The following is a 19484-nucleotide window of genomic DNA, read 5'->3' as shown; positions in this document are numbered from 1 at the left end:
CTTGCGGGATCGCCGACGCCATCTTGTCACCCGGACGAGCGGTGACAAGAGTGGGTCCGCCATCTTGGCTAAGTACTAACAGTACCACGTGTATCAACAGCAACGTCCATTGAAGTGAACGCTAACAACCAGTGTCTAAGGGGTACCCCAAACAATTTAAGCCGGCTTAGGTTAGGTTTTCTTTGGTAACGTGGGCCCACATTTATTGGTTTATTTTGTTATTTGTTTATTTGATTGTTTGATTCTTGAATGCCCAATGTGTCTACATTCTATGCCTGGGTTCCCCCAGTACAAGCGGGGTGGTTTAATGTATTGAGCACTCGGTGCCTATGGTGGGAAAAGCGTCCCCTACATTGATAACAAGAGCACCCGGTGCCGTATATTAAGAATTAACATTGTAATGTATAACCTGCCCAGGCTTCACTAAAGTAGACCTAATTGGGATCATTGTGTGTGTCTGTTTCTTTGAGTTCCATTTGCTATTCTAACCTCTGGGTAAATATTGTGACAGCATAATTATTTAACCCTTACACCCCATTTACAGAATAGCATTTGAAGGGTCTATACAGGTGGTCAAGGAAGGGTACTGCTTAAAGGGAAACGCAATAATACTATTGAACTGACAGTCACTGGGTGTGGGAGGGCTGTCGGAGGTACTGAGGGAGTGAGGGTGTGTGGGGAGCTACTGCTGACCGCCTTGGAAGGCGAGGGAGACCAGAGTACCAATCCCCAGGTTAGTAAATCCTGGGCCCCATCCACTCCAACTGCAAGCCCTCCAGAACGACGTTCCGGGCCAAAGACGGGGGTACATATAGGTCCAATACTATAGTATCCTACTACCCAGTGTCTGTGTAATACTACTCCCACAAGCAGGGATAATCCACCCTTCTATATATATATATATATATATATATATATATATATATTAGAGGTGGGCATAGATAATTTTTTTTAATCTAGATTAATCTATCTGCAATCCTGGATTTAATCTAGATTAATCTAGATTAAAATGGCTAAAAAAAAAAAAAAAAACTGCCGAAGGCATTCAAAATATGTGTGTTCTACCCAAATAATGACCAAGTAAGTCCTTACTTTTTCTTTCCTCCTTATGTTTCTCAGGCCAGGTGGCCCATTACAACATGAACCCATCTCCCGTTTCCAAAATGCATTACAGACTGTTTGAAAAAGCTGTTTTGCTATGATAATTGGTAATGAAATATCAAAATAATGTTCAATAAGATGTACTTGTGTTTAATAAGTTGTTTTATTCAGAAGTTAACACAAATAAATAATATTACCAGTACAGTATCTAGCACTCTCAGGAGCAAAACAGAAAGAATCATTTCAAACTTGAACTATGTGACATGGCTTGAATCAACTGCTCCAGTGGAGTTGCTCAGTGGCCAATGGTGTCAACTGTGGTTGTACTGGGCAGCTCCCAGGTGTGAATGGAACTGTGTGAATGTGAAGCAGGGCGTTCCTGAAAAAGAGCATCTGTGCTCAGCGAACCTACCCTGGGTAAATAAAGGTAAAAAAAAATTAGATTAATCATATTAAAATAGATTAATGCGTTAATTATATTATCACGCGATACTAGTATAGCGTTAACGCAGCACGTTAACGCCGTTAACGGCGCATTAATCTAAAAAAAAAAAAAAAAAAAAAAAAAAATTAAATTTTTTTTTTACCTTTATTTACCCAGGGTAGGTTCGCTGAGCACAGATGCTCTTTTTCAGGAACGCCCTGCTTCACATTCACACAGTTCCATTCACACCTGGGAGCTGCCCAGTACATATATATATATATACCCCTAAAAGGTAAAAAAATTAAAATGTCATTCATACAGTCAACATATTCTTAAATAATAGCGCTGCCCGAGGCTGGGCATGATACAGTCAACATATAGCAAGAGAGAGAGCGAGAGAGAGCTCCCGTTCTACAGTCAATATACAGTGTTATCGCTGCACAGTTGTGTGTGTTAGAAAGAGAGGGATAGAGAGAGAGCATGTCTGTTTGTGTCTGTGTGTTAGAGAGAGAGAGCATGTATATGTGTGTTAGAAAGAGAGAGAAATATATAGAGAGAGAGCATGTCATTTTGTGTGTTAGAGAGAGATATAGAGCATGTCTGTGTGTGTTAGAGAGAGGGAGAGAGAGAGAGAGAGAGAGAGAGAGAGCATGTGTGTTTGTGTGTTAGAGAGAGAGAGCATGTCTGTGTGTGTGTGTGTGTTAGAGAGAGAGCATGTATGAGAGAGATAAGCAAAGATGAGCCCCTAAAGGATATTCAACTTTTAATGGAAGAACAAAACAGAAGGAAAAGATAACTTCACAAAAGCAACATGAATATACATAGATCCAAAAGGACAAAGATCAACACTTAAATCCAAAGAGAAGAGGGTCTATACCAGAGAAAACAAAGTAGCAAGGAGCCAATGGCCGACATCAGCTAAATAGGCTAACTGCAAATAGAGTAGCCAGGCCACACACAGCTTTGGCCAACGCTACCCAAGCTACACAAACGACCAAGACAATTCACACACAGCACATGTCGTATCTCCAAATGTTGTGAAGTAACATATGTTTTGCCTGGAAAAAAACATTGTTATTAACAAAACATTCGGGAGGGGAAGGAAGGAAGAGTGAGGTAATGTCCAATGGACATCTTACCTGCACCAAGGAACGCAGGGCGAAAGGCCGCAACACAGGTCTCCACGTTGACGAAAGGCCTCTCGCTGGCGGGACAAAAAGAAGCTATGGCCGGGGCCTTGTCATGGTGCAGGCCCGACTACATCTTCTGTCGTAGTCAGAGTGCCAGGGCCTGCTATTCTCACGGCTAATGTCAATGGTCGTAGCACAAGCTAACAGCTAACTCTAGGCTAACTGATAGCATCAAGCTAACGTTCCCAGCCGAGCGAAAACGAGCAGCTAACGTCGTAGCTAAACAGCTAACTGGCTAACAGTTAGCTCAACCCGGCTATCGCTAACCACTAGCTAACGCAGAAACAAGCTATGCGGCTACTAGGCTTGGGCGGTATCCTTTTTTTCACACGGCAAACCTTTATGTTATAATACCCCGGTGCACGGTATTTGACGGTATGACTTTCATTTTCATCAGCGGGGGGGGGGGGTTACGTGTTACCAAGTAAACAAATCATCGTCAGCTCTCAGAATGGTAGTCCCGCACCGGTAGAGAAGCCTGCACCGTTTTAGCGTTAGCATCTAGCCTATAGCCATGGCAGACTATTTGATTCCTTAAGGGCTAGAAATTGCCTGGGTTTTGGTGATATGCTCCCGTTGTTTGGCTACTTCTATGTGCAGTGAAAACTACTCGAATGCTTTATAACCTAGTCATTGATTTAGTTCAGGGTAATCTAAGATTAGCCGCAGAGCTAACGCTACTTAACGTGAGCTAACGCTAGTTATTCAAGCTCAGTAGCTCACAGAGAGAGATAAACAGCTGACAGCGGATAGTACAGGACGGTACAAATACAATAAAAAGGCGGTGGGGGCTGTTGTGTAAACCTTGTACTCTTTAGTTCACATATAATAAGAGACGGATTATTTGCTTGCTCCAGAGTTGCTCCACAACAACACTGCTCTCGTCACAACGCTTTACGGTATTTTCACAGCACTGTCGCAACATTACCGTAAAACGTGAACACCGTTGTGACCCACTCGCTCCACTAGAGCGGTCTCGCCCTCTGCTGGCGCGTGTGTGCACTACACTCAGTGTGTGCACTACACTCAAAACTCCGTTTCACTGTTATAGAAACTGAAGCGCATCTGTGATTTTGACAGTGACGGACGGTATTTAAAATCAATACCGTCGGTATTTCTAAATACCCTGGTATACCTTAATACCGTCATACCGCCCAAGCCTAGCGGCTACCACTGAAAAACTGTACAACGTGAGAAAAGCAATACAGGCCAACACTTCAGACAGCCGCTGTGTTTTCCTCTTCTCATACGAAGAGAGAAGGGAAAAGAAGGCAATACACGTCCCACTACAGAGTGGTGTTTACCATAGCGGTGCCGGCAACAAGTCCCTCACGGACTATAGCCGACTTGAGCATGGAGATATTCTCATAATGAAACACCAAGCTCACCTCCCTCGCACCAGGTGCTGACACCAGGCCACACACCGTTAGCTACTACCTAGCCGGCCCGTTTGGCTCCCGAGAGAGAGAGAGAGAGAGAGAGAGAGAGATATCCACGGCGGGAATAGAATAGAGTGCATTAAAAACTAGGGATGTCCGATATTATCGGCCTACCGATATTATCGGCCGATATCGGCATTAAAATGTGATATCGGAAAATATCGGTATCGTTTAAAAAAAAAAAAAAAAAAAAAATCTTTTTTACATTTCTATAACCTTTATTTACCCAGGCAAGCAAGTAAGAACAAATTCTGATTTTATTTATTGTCAAAAGTATGCATAATGTTGTGTTAATTCCACAACAAGAGATATGTAATGTTAATTACCTGAAATTATTCAATTTTTTGGTGGGGGGTAACCCTGCATATATCGGTATCGGTTGATATCGGTATCGGAAATTAAGAGTTGGACAATATCGGTATATCGGTATCGGTAAAAAAGCCAATATCGAGCATCCCTATTAAAAACTCACCAAACGTCCAAGAGGATGGAGACAACCGCGTGGAGTTGACGAAGTTCATCTGCCGAACGACCGTCCTCTTCATCTTGGCATAACAATGCTGCATGCGCTCTCTCTAGGTTAGCTAACGCTAGTTAGCCTTTAGCTAAGCTAGCTACTAGCCGACATCATCATGGCTATCCCGACGGCCTATTGCTTATTAACAGCGGAGGAGTGCTGCCGAGTGCTTCCGCGTTTTCCCTGATTGGCTGCGACACGCCCCGCGGCAGGCGCAGAGCTTGCGGCATTATGTAGCCGTAATCCGCCATGATTTTCATTCGAAGCTTAGCTCACCTGGCAGCGCTGCGGTCCTGCGATCCTGCGGTCCGTTGGTGACAAGTTTGAATCCCATCCATTTTTTTTTTTTTTTTAGCGTGTATTCTTTCGCCGGTTAAGGTTAGGCATGGTTAAGGTTAAGGTTAAGGTTAGGCATTGTTTCGGAGTTGGTTAAGGTTAGAAGGGTTAAGTTTAGGCACTGTTAAGGAGCTGGTTAAGGTTAGAGTTTGTCTTAGAGAATGGCAATATTCTTTCTATGGTTAAGGTTAAGGTTAGGCATGGTTAAGGTTAAGGTTAGGCATTGTTTCGGAGTTGGTTAAGGTTAGAAGGGTTAAGTTTAGGCGCTGTTAAGGAGCTGGTTAAGGTTAGCGTTTGTCTTAGAGAATGGCAATAACTATGGGGTTACTACACAAGGGAGTTGCTTAGGTCCTTTACTCTTTTCCCTTTACATGCTACCACTGGGTGAGGCATCAGAGAACATAATGTAGGTTTCCTATGCAGATGATACACAACTGATACAGCTTTTAACTCCATTACCGAAAATAAATAAATGGATGAGTAAAAACTTGAACCTGAAACTAAATGAGAACAAAACTGAAATTCTAATTATCGGCTCCAAAACAAAAAAAGAAACGTTAATTAAGAACCTGGGAGGATTAACCCCTTGGATCAAATCTGAGGTCACAAGTCTTCATAGATTCAGAACTGAACTTCAATTATCATATTAATAAAGAGATCAAAACATTGTTCTTTCATCTCAGAAACATAGACACTTATTAATCAAAACAATGCTGAGAAGCTAATGTATGCATTCATATCTAGCCGGTTAGACTACTGTAATGCACTTTTCACAGGTCTCCCTAAGAAAACCAGAGAGGCTTCAGCTAATCCAAAACTCTGCAGCCCGACTGCTAACCAGAACCAAAAGAGAGGAGAGCACATTAGTCCAGTCTTAGCTGCTTTACACTGGCTTCCTGTAACATTTAGAATTGACTTCAAGGTCCTTCTCCTTACATACAAAGCCCTAAATGGACAGGGACCTAGCAGCTACATTGCCAACACTCTAATAAATTACAGAACAGCAAGAAGGCTGCGATCATCAGCTGCTGGACGACTAGAGGCTCCCAGAAACAGTCAAAAGGAGATCGGTGATGCAGCCTTTGTCAAGTACACCCCAAAACTATGTAACAACAGTTACTCTTTGTGTGAAGAATGACCATACTGGTACAATAGTTACTCTTTGTATGAAGAATTACCATACTGGTACAACAGTTACTATTTGTGTGAATAATTACCATACTGGTACAACAGTTACTATTTGTGTGAATAATTACCATACTGGTACAACAACAGTTACCCTTTGTGTGAAGAATTGCCATACTGGTACAACAGTTACTCTTTGTGTGAAGAATTACCATACTGGTACAACAAGTTACTCTTTGTGTGAAGAATTACTGTACTGGTAGTTACAGCAACAGCTACACTTCTAAACCCCTCGGGATGATATCACAAAAAGTCATAGATGCAGAGAACAAGCAGCAACAGTTTTCTTTATTTGTAGAAAAAAACAAGTGCAGTCGAAGACAGTTGTGTGCATTCTGAGCCATGTGGAACATAATGAATGTTGCCTCTAGTACACTTTTACAATTGCATACAGTGGTTCCAAATGTCCCTTTCTTTGGAAAAAAAATGTAAAGAAAAAATGTAATCCTGTATTCGACTTGGCCATAGAAAACCTCATAGATATACACTGTATTTTAATAGTTTGCTTGAACACAGTACCAGATCTTGTCTTGCAGCCTATATTTAGTTGTTTTGTGTTTTCTGACGATGTAGTCTTGTGTTGTAATCAGTGGTGCAGTGGTGATTTCATAAGGGGTTGCACTGTGTTTTAATGACGTCACGTGCACGGGGCGCGCGTGCACGTGCTCCCGCGCATAAATGTTCCCTTGCGAATGTAGATGATGCATTTCTGAGTTGAGCGAGTCAGTTCTTTGTGCTGGGGGAGACCCATGCTAATCCCAGAGTTTAATTCATCCCTTCTATCCTTACAAATCAATAAAAGCATCGGCCCTATCGTTCCTTCCTCTTCCCGACACATTTGGAATACGAGTCATGGTCCAGGTACAGCACAGAGCACACCTGGGTGAGCTTACAGTCCCCGTCACAGACAATGCTGTTATTGTAGCCCACCATGAAGTGACTGAAATACCTCTCAAAGGTTTTGGTCTGAGGCAGTTTGAAGCTGAGAGCCAGCTCTAGCAGACTCTCCGGCTGGATGTCTTTTAGTCCGAACGCCTGGGTCATGATATATTCAATCTTCCACTCGGCTCTTTGTATCCTGTTGGCTTCCGTCAGATTCAGGTAGTACTGCCAGATATCCTTCAGAGGGAGAGAAAAGGAACGAGAGATGTGAATGGAGGCTAGAGGGGAGAAAGAGAGAGGCAGAGGGAGAAAGAGAGAGAGTGGTGGTGGACTGTTTAAAAGAGAGTACCTTAACTAGGAGCAGCTTTTACGCCCTGATTGACACGTCATTAATCCTGAAGAAAAAAAACATTCCCTTCGTCGGGTTCTGAGAGTCCAGTGGAGCTGTACGGTAAGGTAGCCATTTGATTTTGAGAACAAGCCATTATCTTGGTTTGGCCTTAATTTGCCTCTTTTGAAGCAGTCAAGATGCATGCTTCCATCTCGACCCCCTCACATCGCGCCTAGCTCTTTTCAAGTTCAAGTTTCAAGTTTCTTTATTAGTTGTCATACAGAAATACAGAATACTTTTATATGAAATGCTTCTTTCTGTTATGCTCCTGAGAGTGTGCTAGATAAAAATAGATAAGTATAAAATAGAAAGTCCGTAAACAAGTGTAAACTAGACAAAAGTGTTCAATATACATATATACAATATACAATGCAGAGTAGAGAAAAGGTAACTGAGTTACAATACAATATACAGTACAATGCAGAAATGGGATGAGGTACAATTTAGGGTAAGGTGCAATGAGGTATGAGTTGTAGTGCAAATCTCTTTACCAATAAATATAAAGTGTGTTAAAGTGAGTAAAGTGGGTAAAGTGGGTGCTACAGTGAGTTGTTTATTTAAAGTGAGTGTGTACGTGTGGATGTGTGTGCTGTGAGTGTAGATGATGGGTTGTTACATAGTGTTATTGTCATTGAGCATCCTGATGGCCTGGGGATAGAAGCTCCTTCTGTGTCTCTCTGTACTGGCCATGAGACTCCGGTATCGCTTGCCTGACCGCAGCAGTTCAAAGAGGCAGTTGTTTGGGTGGCTAGAGTCTTTTATTATTCTCTTAGCCTTACTCCTGCAACACTTGTTGTAAATGTCTTGGAGAGTGGGAAGCCCACCTCCAATTGTGTGTTCGGCTGAACGGGCCACTCTCTGTAGTCTGCTACGGTCTTGTGCAGTGCTATTCCCAAACCAGGAGGTAATATTGCCAGTCAGGATGCTCTCTATTGTGCATGAGTAGAAGTTCTTAAGGATCTTCTGACTCACGTTGAACTTCCTTAGGCGCCTAAGGAAGTAGAGGCGTTGTCGTGCCTTCTTGACTACACTGTCAATGTGTGTGGTCCATGTCAAGTCCTCGGATATGTGGACTCGAGGTACTTAAAACTGTTCACTCTCTCGACCGGTGCCCCGTCGATACTGAGGGGGCTGTAGTCCCTGACCCCCAACCTCCTTTCCTTTTCACAGTTTTTCACTCGTCTTTCAAGGTTTCCTTATGAAGTACACCAACAGAGAGACTGCCTGAGTATTCGCTGTTGACCTATATCAAACTCCACCCTCTTTTCTTGATCCTCCAATCACAACTGTTGCTTTCCTCTGACAAACTTGGGATCAAGAAAAGAGGGCAGAGTTTGAGATAGGTCCACTGGAGTCAATAAAGACTGTATCCTTGCTAACCTCAGGCCGATCTGAGGTCAAATGTGGTGCTCTTCGTCATATTTACATCATCATCACTCACACCTATGTTTGTTTGAAAGTATCTCTGCCTGTGGACACCATTACTTCCTCAAAGGACGCTGATTGGTCTGAACCAACTGTGGTTCATCAGGGGAATTGTTCATGTTGGGGATTGTTCAAGTTGCCATTTGACAAAGGAACCAAGGCTGGTGTGGAAGCACCCTTGCAGGGAGGGATGCCCTGTGTTTAGACGATTGAGGACCAAGGGCCACATTATTATATGGGTGGTGGGCAGTGGGGCCAAAAAGAAAAGTCAATTTGACATGAATTATATAGAAATGTAATAAGTAAGCATCAGCTTCTGAAGTCTGATGTCATCACAATGTCAGTTAATAATGACCACTTACCAGTAAATTACTGGTACATTACATGTACTGTAATCTATTACTCACCAGCATGCTGTAATACACAGGGTCATACTGGTACATTACATGTAATCTATTACTCACCAGCATGCTGTAATACACAGGGCCATACTGGTACATTACATGTAATATATTACTCACCAGCATGCTGTAATCCACAGGGTCATACTGGTACATTACATGTAATCTATTACTCACCAGCATGCTCTAATCCACAGGGTCACACTGGTACATTACATGTAATCTATTACTCACCAGCATGCTGTAATACACAGGGTCATACTGGTACATTTGTGAGGTTTTGTCCGCTGCTCACCAACTTTCTCTGTCTTCTTTAAGCCTACTGTTAGGAATTCCCTACTCACTCTCTCTAGCCCCCACCCTCTCGTTCTTTACTCTCAGTGGCCACACCTGTTCGATTATCAATTACCTCTCGCACCTGTGGTGGCAGGCTAATTAGTTCCCCTGTGGGCTTTAAATACCAGGGCGCTTCCCCTCGTTTCGGCGTGGGGTCGTGTTGTATACTTGCCGAGTCATATTCTCTAAACATCTAGACTCTTTCGGGAGATCCTCTGTCTGCCTATGCTGTTCCATTCTCCGGCGTCGAGATGTTTGCTCCAGCCTTCGCCAGCTGTCGCCGTTGCCTGTGGGGAAGACTGGTCTGCGCTCCCTGTACCTCCACGGGAGGCACCCCAGCGTTCCACTGCAGACCCCCGCTCAGCTGTTCGTCCTGACGCACATCCAGACCAGCGCAGACGCTCTCCAGTCCTCAGCGCGCAACGCGCATCTACCAGACCTTCGAGCTTGGCACGCTCTCCCGACCAGCGCGCAGACGCGCATCTCCTAGACCTTCGAGCTTGGCACGCCCTCCCGACCAGCGCGCAGACGCGCATCTCCTAGACCTTCGAGCTTGGCACGCTCTCCCGACCAGCGCGCAGACGCGCATCTCCTAGACCCTCGAGCTTGGCACGCTCTCCAGACCTCAGCGCGCAGACGCGCATCTCCTAGACCTTCGAGCTTGGCACGCTCTCCCGACCAGCGCGCAGACGCGCATCTCCTAGACCTTCGAGCTTGGCACGCTCTCCCGACCAGCGCGCAGACGCGCATCTCCTAGACCTTCGAGCTTGGCACGCTCTCCCGACCAGCGCGCAGACGCGCATCTCCTAGACCTTCGAGCTTGGCACGCTCTCCCGACCAGCGCGCAGACGCGCATCTCCTAGACCTTCGAGCTTGGCACGCTCTCCAGACCAGCGCGCAGGAGCGCATCTTCCAGACCTTCGTGCTTGGCACACTCCTCCACGCAAACGCACCCCGATGCGTCTCTCGGTTCCGGTGCGCACTCAAGCAGTGGCGCACCACTCTGTTCCTCGGCTCGGACAGCCAGCTACCCGGTGGCGACACCCTCGCCGCCGCTGCTGTTCCTGCACCATTACGCATACGCCTGGGTGAGTTTTGATTGTTAAGTCACTCATCCAGCGTGTTGCCTCCTGGGTGAGTTTTGATTGTTAAGTCACTCACCCAGCGTTGTGCCTCCTGGGTGAGTTGACTGTTAAGTCACTCACCCAGCGTAATGCCTCTGTTGTTCTCTCGTGGATATTATCACTCCAAGTTGTGGCGCACCACTCTGTCCTCGGCTCGGACAGCCGGCTTCCCGGTGGCGACACCCTCGCCACCGCCGCCTGTTCCAGCACCACTCTGTCCTCGGCTCGGACAGTCGGCTACCCGGTGGCGACACCCTCGCCACCGCCGCCTGTTCCAGCACCACTCTGTTCTCGGCTCGGACAGCCAGCTACCCGGTGGCGACACCCTCGCCGCCGCTGCTGTTCCTGCACCATTACGCATACATCTGGGTGAGTTTTGACTGTCTAGATCATCTCCGTTTTCGTGTGTTTCTAACACTGAAGAATTACCACCTTTTTAATCTGACAGTCACTCACCCAGCGTTGTGCCTCTGTTTTGTTTCACTTGGATATTATTTTGGACGTTACATCTCCCACTGTGTGTTTGTTCACACCAAAGATAGTATTCTCTTTGTATTTGTTTTGGTACTTTGCTCTTTGTGTATTTTTCACGAAGATAGTTTTACTTTGTTTAACTTTGGTATTTGGACTGGTCACCTCTCCTGCATCTGCTCTGTTTTTCCCCTTTGTACATTAACCCTCTCCTCTCTCCCTCTCGGCCGCCGTTACCCACCTCGGAGATCTGCCGAGAGAGTTCTGCAGAGCGGCCCAGGTGTTCCCACCTGTCCTCCCAGTCCTCCCTGTCCCCAGCCCGCTTCTCCCCTCTCTAGTCCTCTGTCCCTAGTTCTCCTAGTCCCTAGTTCTTTGTCCTTAGTTCTCCTAGTCCCTAGTTCTCCTAGTCCCTAGTCCTCTGTCCCTTGTCCCTAGTTCTCTCTGTCCCTAGTCCTCTGTCCCTAGTTCTCCTAGTCTCTAGTTCTCCTAGTCTCTAGTTTCCTCTGTCCCTAGGCGTTTCCCTTATACCTTCCCTTAGTGTTCCCTTTTCCTGCCCGCCTCTTAAAGGCACTTTACCTTCCCCTCTTGTGTTTCCAGTGTTTTGTGTTTTCTCCCTTAAAGGGACAGTGCCCTTTTTCCCTGTTCTCAATAAATATCTGTTTCTTGGCAAACCATCATACCTGTCTTGTGTTGTGCGATTGGGGTCGGTTACAAACCATAACAACATTACATGTAATCTATTACTCACCAGCATGCTGTAATACACAGGGTCACACTGGTACATTACATGTAATCTATTACTCACCAGCATGGTGTAATACACAGGGTCATACTGGTACATTACATGTAATCTATTACTCACCAGCATGCTGTAATACACAGGGTCGTACTGGTACAGGCGCACGGCTGGGTTGTTAGAGTACGGCTCCTTTACACTCTTGATCGGCGTAACGGCCGGTGACACGAACAAGGAGTTCACTGCTTTACCTTTAAAACACATAAGAGAGGTAAACCACCCCCCCCCCCCCCCCCACACACACACATTTAGAATATTTTAAAGAACTTTGAAAATGGCCAAATGTATTAGTGTAGTGAGGAATGCATTTAAAAAAAAATACCACACCATCTATTTTGTATTTTTAAACATTCTTACGCTTTTATCTTGAAGGCAAAATCATGCCGACCTCAGTCGACATGAAGCCAAGGGAGTGGTATAGCCTCATCACACTGTCTTGCTTTTGTCTTTGTAATGTGAGTGATGTTAACATGACCTGGAATGCATGTCATGGTTGCATCCACTTTTCTTTTAGCTCCTGGCTCTGTCAAAAAACATTTTGTTTAAAAAGTAAAAAATGTATCTCCCTGGTTGGATAGCTAATGTAGCGTCAGCTAACTCAACGAGGTTAAAGGTGTAGAGATGCTGCTAAGCCATTTTCAGTAGTTTATTGAACAATTTGGTGGAAAAAAACATAATTATACAAATTTGTATTCAATATAGAAAATGCTTAAAATACATCTGGAGAGGATCTTTAAAAAAATTTGTCCATGTCTTGTTGATTCTGGTTCCGTTTACCGTCCTGGTCCAACAGCACCATGATGCTGTCTCTGTGGGTGTGGCCATAAAACTGTCCCGCGATGATATCACTGTAGTTCCTAAAAATGGCCACCAGCCTCTCGTTGTCACTCTGTCTGATGGCGGTGATGTCTCTGGCGAAGGGCAGGTAGCCGACCGGAACATGAGCTATGATGAAGACCTAGAGAGGGAGGGAGGGAGGGAGGGAGGGAGGGAGGGAGGGAGGGAGGGAGGGAGAGAGAGAGAGAGAGAGAGAGAGAGAGAGAGAGAGAGAGAGAGAGAGAGAGAGAGAGAGAGAGAGAGAGAGAGAGAGAGGGGGGAAAGGGAGAGGGGGAGAGAAAGAGAGAGAGAGATGGGAGGTATATATAATATAAACTGGACTTTTGAATAATTATTCATCATGCAGTGACACACACATGCGATGGGCAGCACACACAGGAACACACATGCAATTTTTGGGTCGCCGATGAAATTGAGTCTCTGCGCTTGACCCATCCCGTCGTCATTCCCCCCAAGGGCAGCCGGGAGCAGATAGGGGCTGCAGGGTGGGGCCGCGCCCCGGGGACCAATCCAAGTGCTCCTGTCCATCTTCATCGGGGACACGACAGCGTTAGTGATCTGTTGTGCATGTTTTTCCATTGGGTTTATCTTATCGGGAGGGGAAACCCTTGTGAGCATGGGGAGAACATGCAAACTCCACACAGAAAGGCCCAGGAGATACCCCACCTGGGTACCTGGCAACGTGGCAACCTGGTCCCCAACCTTCTAGCTGTGAGGCGACAGTGTTAACCACTACACCACCGTGGTGTAGTACACCAGGTATGTATTAGGGTTAGTGATATGAGTAAAAAAGTATACACAGTAGTTTGGTGTTTGTGGTCGATTATTAATTTACTTCCACAACCTGAATTTTCCTGCTGGTCTAGGGATCAATCCAGCAACCATCTGTTCACAGGCACAAATTGTACCATACTATTGTACTGTATTGTATTGTACTGTACTCTATTTTATTGTTTTGTATAGTATGGTACAATACTATATTGTATTGTGTTTTATTGTTTTGTATAGTATTATACCATACTATATTGTAGTGTTTTATTGTTTTGTATAGTATTGTACCATACTCTATTTTATTGTTTTGTATAGTATTGTACCATACTATATTGTATTGTGTTTTATTGTTTTGTATAGTATTGTACCATACTATATTGTATTGTGTTTTATTGTTTTGTATAGTATTGTACCATACTATATTGTATTGTGTTTAATTGTTTTGTATTGTATTGTACCATATTATATTGCATTGTGTTTTATTGTTTTGTATTGTATTGTACCATACTATATTGTATTGTGTTTTATTGTTTTGTATTGTATTGTACCATACTATATTGCATTGTGTTTAATTGTTTTGTATTGTATTGTACCATATTATATTGCATTGTGTTTTATTGTTTTGTATTGTATTGTACCATACAATATTGTATTGTATTGTGTTTTATTGTTTTGTATTGTATTGTACCATACTATATTGTATTGTGTTTAATTGTTTTGTATTGTATTGTACCATATTATATTGCATTGTGTTTTATTGTTTTGTATTGTATTGTATTGTACCATACTATATTGTATTGTGTTTTATTGTCTTGTATTGTATTGTATTGTACCATACTATATTGTATTGTGTTTAATTGTTTTGTATTGTAGTGTACCATATTATATTGCATTGTGTTTTATTGTTTTGTATTGTATTGTACCATACTATATTGTATTGTATTGTGTTTTATTGTTTTGTATTGTATTGTACCATACTATATTGCATTGTATTGTGTTTTATTGTTTTGTATTGTATTGTACCATACTATATTGCATTGTATTGTCCTCTACCTTCTCCTTGCTCTGAGCAGCTCTCTCCAGGGTGGTCTGCAGCCACTGGGACTGGCCAGCCGGGTCGCTCATGTTGACGGTGGCTTTATTAGGACTGTAGTAGAGTAGATGGTGTTCAGACTGATCACACGCAGACCGGACCAGACCAGCTGTGAGTAGAACCCACCTGAACACACAGAACCGTATGACATTTTTACTTTTGAATTACTGTGTTGTTATAGGCCTATGGTACAAATGACAATTCATTGTTTTTATGTTGAGATAAGATAAGAAGTGATCATATATTGATCCCCTTGGGGAAATTCAGGCATCATAGCAGCATGGGGGAGAGGGGAGGGGAGGTACAGGTAGTAGAAGACATGATACAGGTCATAGAATGATAGTACAGTGGAGAAGTACAAAATAAAAATGGAATAAAAATAGGCAGTAAACAATATAACAATATAATTAACTCTGGGCATGTGCATATGGACAAGGAGGCAGTGTAAAAAGGTCAAGGTGCAAGATGAGGGTATGTATATATATATATATATTATGGTATTGTAACTATGTATGTTCTAACATTTAAGCTGTAAAAATGTCTTGCAAATTTGTAGCCTATAGGCTAATTGATTCAAACTTTGACCTGGTTCATCCCCTATGTATATATACCCCACCCCTTTCACATGTTGGTGACACTTGACAAAGGCCACAGGCCGAAACGTTGTGTTTAATTGAATTAAACTTGGGGACACTAGAGACGGTGTGCTGACTTCTTTTTGCAACTTTACATATGTATATAATATATCAGTTATATTTGCCCTACAATAAATATAGTTACAAATAATATATATATAATCAAATAATCTAATATCTAATCTAATATATATAATCTAAAAATGCTAAATATATGCTCTGATGAAGTAAGTATACAGTATACACATAAGGTGCAGTATGCATAAGGTATCTATGCCGTGATATACTTCATACGTTATATATTGTCTTTTTAGGTCGTCCGTTTAGGTGGGAGTCAGGCACAGTCAGTGATAGAAGTTTCTAGTAGTTGTCTGGCAGCGGTCCCTGCTCACTGTTGTTGAGCCTGATGGCCGCTGGTATGAAGGACTGGCCGAGGGGGGGGGGGGTATGAGTCTGTGACTGAACGTAACTGAGTAACGTCTGATTATAACTGAGAAGAACTACCATTTCTCTCAATGCATCGTCTATGTAGCAGCTTCAAACGTTATACTTGATGACATCACAAGTTTGAGTTTTAGCACTCTCTCATTTTTGGATTAGGAAGACATATGTTTGTCTTCACCAATGTCTTTGACCGTAGGAATAACATGTATGAACCAACGCTCTAGCACTGGTAGCAACCTTCTTGCTGTCGAATGGATATAAACCAAACCCTGTGGTGCTCTATGCAACGGGCTGTACCTTCTCTTAGAGTGAGCAGGGCGGCGGGCTCCAGCCAGGGCTCCCATAGTGTGGCAGCTGCCTGGTAGATGGCATTAGTGGAGGACGGCATCTGGTCCTGAGAACAGAAAATGTGTTTACCGAAACTTGTATGATCCAGCTAAGAGCTTCTATCCTGGTTAGAGTTAGGATTATTATAATTACAATCTCTTCTCTAAGTCTAAGGGGAAGATATTCTTAAAGGAACACGCTAACTTTACAGCCGCACCGTTAGCCTATAGCTTAGCGTCATTCACTGGAAGTAGGTGTGCCAGTGTAGCCTAGTTCCCAACAGTCACGAAATACACTCCAAATTAGGGCTGGGCGATATGACGATATTATATAAATATCGGGTACAGTTCATTAACGATACACTTTTTAAACGTATCGTGGATATCGTGATGTTTTGCCCAAGAGGCTTGTGTTGCGTCAATCTGGTCCACACGTTGACACTTTTGAACAGCGCCGCCCCACACACACTACTGCATCAAAAGTTACTACTTATGATAACAAAGGCATTCGTTTTGTGGCATTGACGTTATATAGTTACACTTTCAATAACATCAGCGTATTTACATAGCAACGACCGAGGTCGACCTAGATATAGCAAGCATTAGCCGTTCATATCTCAGCCCGTGCTGACTCCGTTGTGCCCATTCTGCGGTCTGTTAATAACGTTTTCAATCAGACAGATGTATGGAAATGCTTTTATTATAACATCCGTTACAGTAAAATCATTATGCCTCCAGTCGTTTAGTCATTCTGCAGAGCTAAAAGGTAAAAGTCTGCCGCGGCGAGCTACCGCTGCCATTGTTGTTTTCATTGAGCTCTCCAATAGCGGAAGTAAAAAATTAATACGCGCTTGCCGATTGGTGCTAAGAACAGCAGGGCGGGTGCAAGCGATGTGACGTAATTGGCAGACGCGACTGTCAATCAAACTGATTCTGTTTGCCGACTGAATGAATATAAACGTTATTAACAGATTGCAGCATAGGTACAATACAGTACAGCTCAATACAACAACAGTCAACAGTGGATTGGAGGATGCAGACCAGAGAAAGACTTTCGTCTTGTTTACATCAGGGTCCCCCATTTTCAATTCATCATATTTCGTATCTAAATCATATAATATCTCATTGCTAAATATATGCAATATATAATCTAATAATCCAATAATCTAAATCTAATATATAATATAAAAATGCTAAATGCATGGCTATTTTATTTTGTCTTTAATGTTAGCTTGCAAACTCAAATACTGTCTTGGTAAGCCTCATAATGAATTGTTTGGGGGGAAAAAAGAAAAACATCGTGATGCGTATCGTGTATCGCCGAAAGGTCAGAAAATATCGTGATATCATATTTAGGCCATATCGCCCAGCCCTACTCCAAATACAACTCCAAAACGTTCCTGTAAACATGTTGTCACCTGTGTATTTACCACGTGGAGAAATAAAAAGAAGATTGACATTTTTTTTTTTTTTTATACTTTGTTGTGTCATTAAAGTCACTCTACATTTAGAGTACATAGTCACACGTACATGTACAGGTATGCATACATACACACGTACATACGTACATACACATACAAATGTACATACGTATATTTAAAATCTTGACACTTTTTCTTTTTTTACCCATCACCCATACAAAAACAAAAGCAAAAACACAAACAAAAGAGTGAGCACCAGTATAGATGTCACCGATCCTGGACTGGCAAACCCATCCATCCATCCATAGTACACATCCAATATACATCCCTACTCGTCCCCACATACACATACAAATAAAATAAATAAATAAAAAGACATTTTCGTTTTCTAAGCAGATATATAGGTTTGCATTTTTTTTGCCGGAACACTGCTGCCTGGGCGCAGTGATTTCATCACCTCAAAAGCCCCCCTTTTTAAAAAAAATAACAGGCTTTTGAGGTGATGAAATAACTGCGCCCAGTCAGCAGTGGTTCGGCAAAACATAGTTTTAAGTATATTATCTGCTTAGAAAACGAAAATGTCAAAAAGAATTCTCTTTTATTTCTCCGTGTGGTAAATACACAGGTCACAACATGTTTACAGGAACGTTTTGGAGTTGTATTTGGAGTTGACAATCTATAAATTGTTAACAAGTTTCTTATGTGCTTATAAATATCTTATAATCTAACAATAAATGTGTTTATGATTATATTATTAACACATAAGTCTTATTAACACATAATAATATTAAGAATCCTATAAGGACTTAGGGTCTTATTACCAATAAACTAATGCTTATTACAAGGAACTTAATGTGGGTCTTATATTTAGGAACAGCAGGACCCTAAGCTCAGTGCCTGATCTGCCTCGTCGGCAGGACGTCCCTGGCAGTGAAGCAGACGGTACCTGTGGCCAGTAGTCATGGTTTCCCAGGGCAGGGTAGACTGGCATCTTGGGGAAGTAGTCTCTGATGTTCTGGGTCATGTTGCTCAGCACCTGGACCACCATGTCTGTAGACAGCTCCCCTGCTGGGACGTGAGGAGGACTGTCTCTGGGGGACAGAGGAGACATGACGTTAGAGACAACAGTGGAGCTGGACGATTAATCAAGTTTAATTTACAATTGTGGCTTCCCCACGATCATGAAAACAAGACCGTTGAGATAAAACTATTATTGTGCCGCATGCCGCGTTGCCCTCATTTTGTCTTGTGTTGTAAATGCAGTGCACCCTTCCTTCACAGCGCGTTTCTCCAGTTATTTTGAAACGTCTTTGGGTAGCTTGTAGAGAAGATGACAGAAAGGAAGCCTTTGGTTGAGAAGAAAGTTAAGAAAAACAATTGTCATACAATGTTTTTAATAATCGTGATTACAATTTTTGTCATGATTTAACATAGAGACTGGGGCCTGGTTCTGTGCTCCTGTAAAGCAGGGGTTCTTAAAAACCTTTTTAGACCGGGACCCACATTTTGTAAATTCACTGTTGGACCCAGATGAATTCAGCTGTTATTCTGTCTCCCCACCTGGGGAGCCACTAGACATGCATCCCATGTTTTATGGTATATTTAAGTGAAAGCTTTAATTTCCCTTATTCCTTTTCAAATCTGAGTTTATTGACCGGTTGGCCACCAGGGTAGTAACGAAGAAAGAATAAAGAATAATCATGATATTCTGCTACTAAAATTGGAAAACTATGGGATCAGAGGAGTAGGGTTCAAATGGTTAAATAGTTACTTAGAACAAAGACAACAGTTTGTGCAGTTTGGGGAGTACAGGTCCACTCAGTCAAACATAATCTGCGGTGTGCCACAAGGGTCAATTCTGGGCCCGAAACTATTCATACTGTATATAAATGTTATAGGTAATGCGTCTAAAATATTGAAAAATGTCATTTTTGCTGAC

At 42.9% G+C, this 19484-nt stretch overlaps 1 protein-coding gene across 1 annotated transcript in view; it reads right to left on the bottom strand.

Moving 5' to 3' along the window:
* Nucleotides 1–6461: 6461 nt before the first annotated feature.
* The window catches only part of smpdl3a (sphingomyelin phosphodiesterase acid like 3A), a 35157-nt gene continuing 22134 nt past the window's right edge, over nt 6462–19484 (bottom strand). Inside the window, 7 exon segments of the mRNA XM_084314609.1 lie at nt 6462–7311; nt 12085–12209; nt 12796–12976; nt 14680–14784; nt 14787–14845; nt 16096–16192; nt 18492–18636. Coding sequence (XP_084170735.1) covers nt 7003–7311; nt 12085–12209; nt 12796–12976; nt 14680–14784; nt 14787–14845; nt 16096–16192; nt 18492–18636 — 1021 coding nt within the window. The 3' untranslated portion in view covers nt 6462–7002.

The sequence above is a fragment of the Notolepis coatsorum genome (genome assembly GCF_963971535.1).
Source record: "Notolepis coatsorum genome assembly, chromosome: 5".
Taxonomy (NCBI): Eukaryota; Metazoa; Chordata; class Actinopteri; order Aulopiformes; family Paralepididae; genus Notolepis; species Notolepis coatsorum.
Note: the sequence above shows the minus strand (reverse complement) of the source record. Positions and strands in the feature narration are given on the sequence as shown.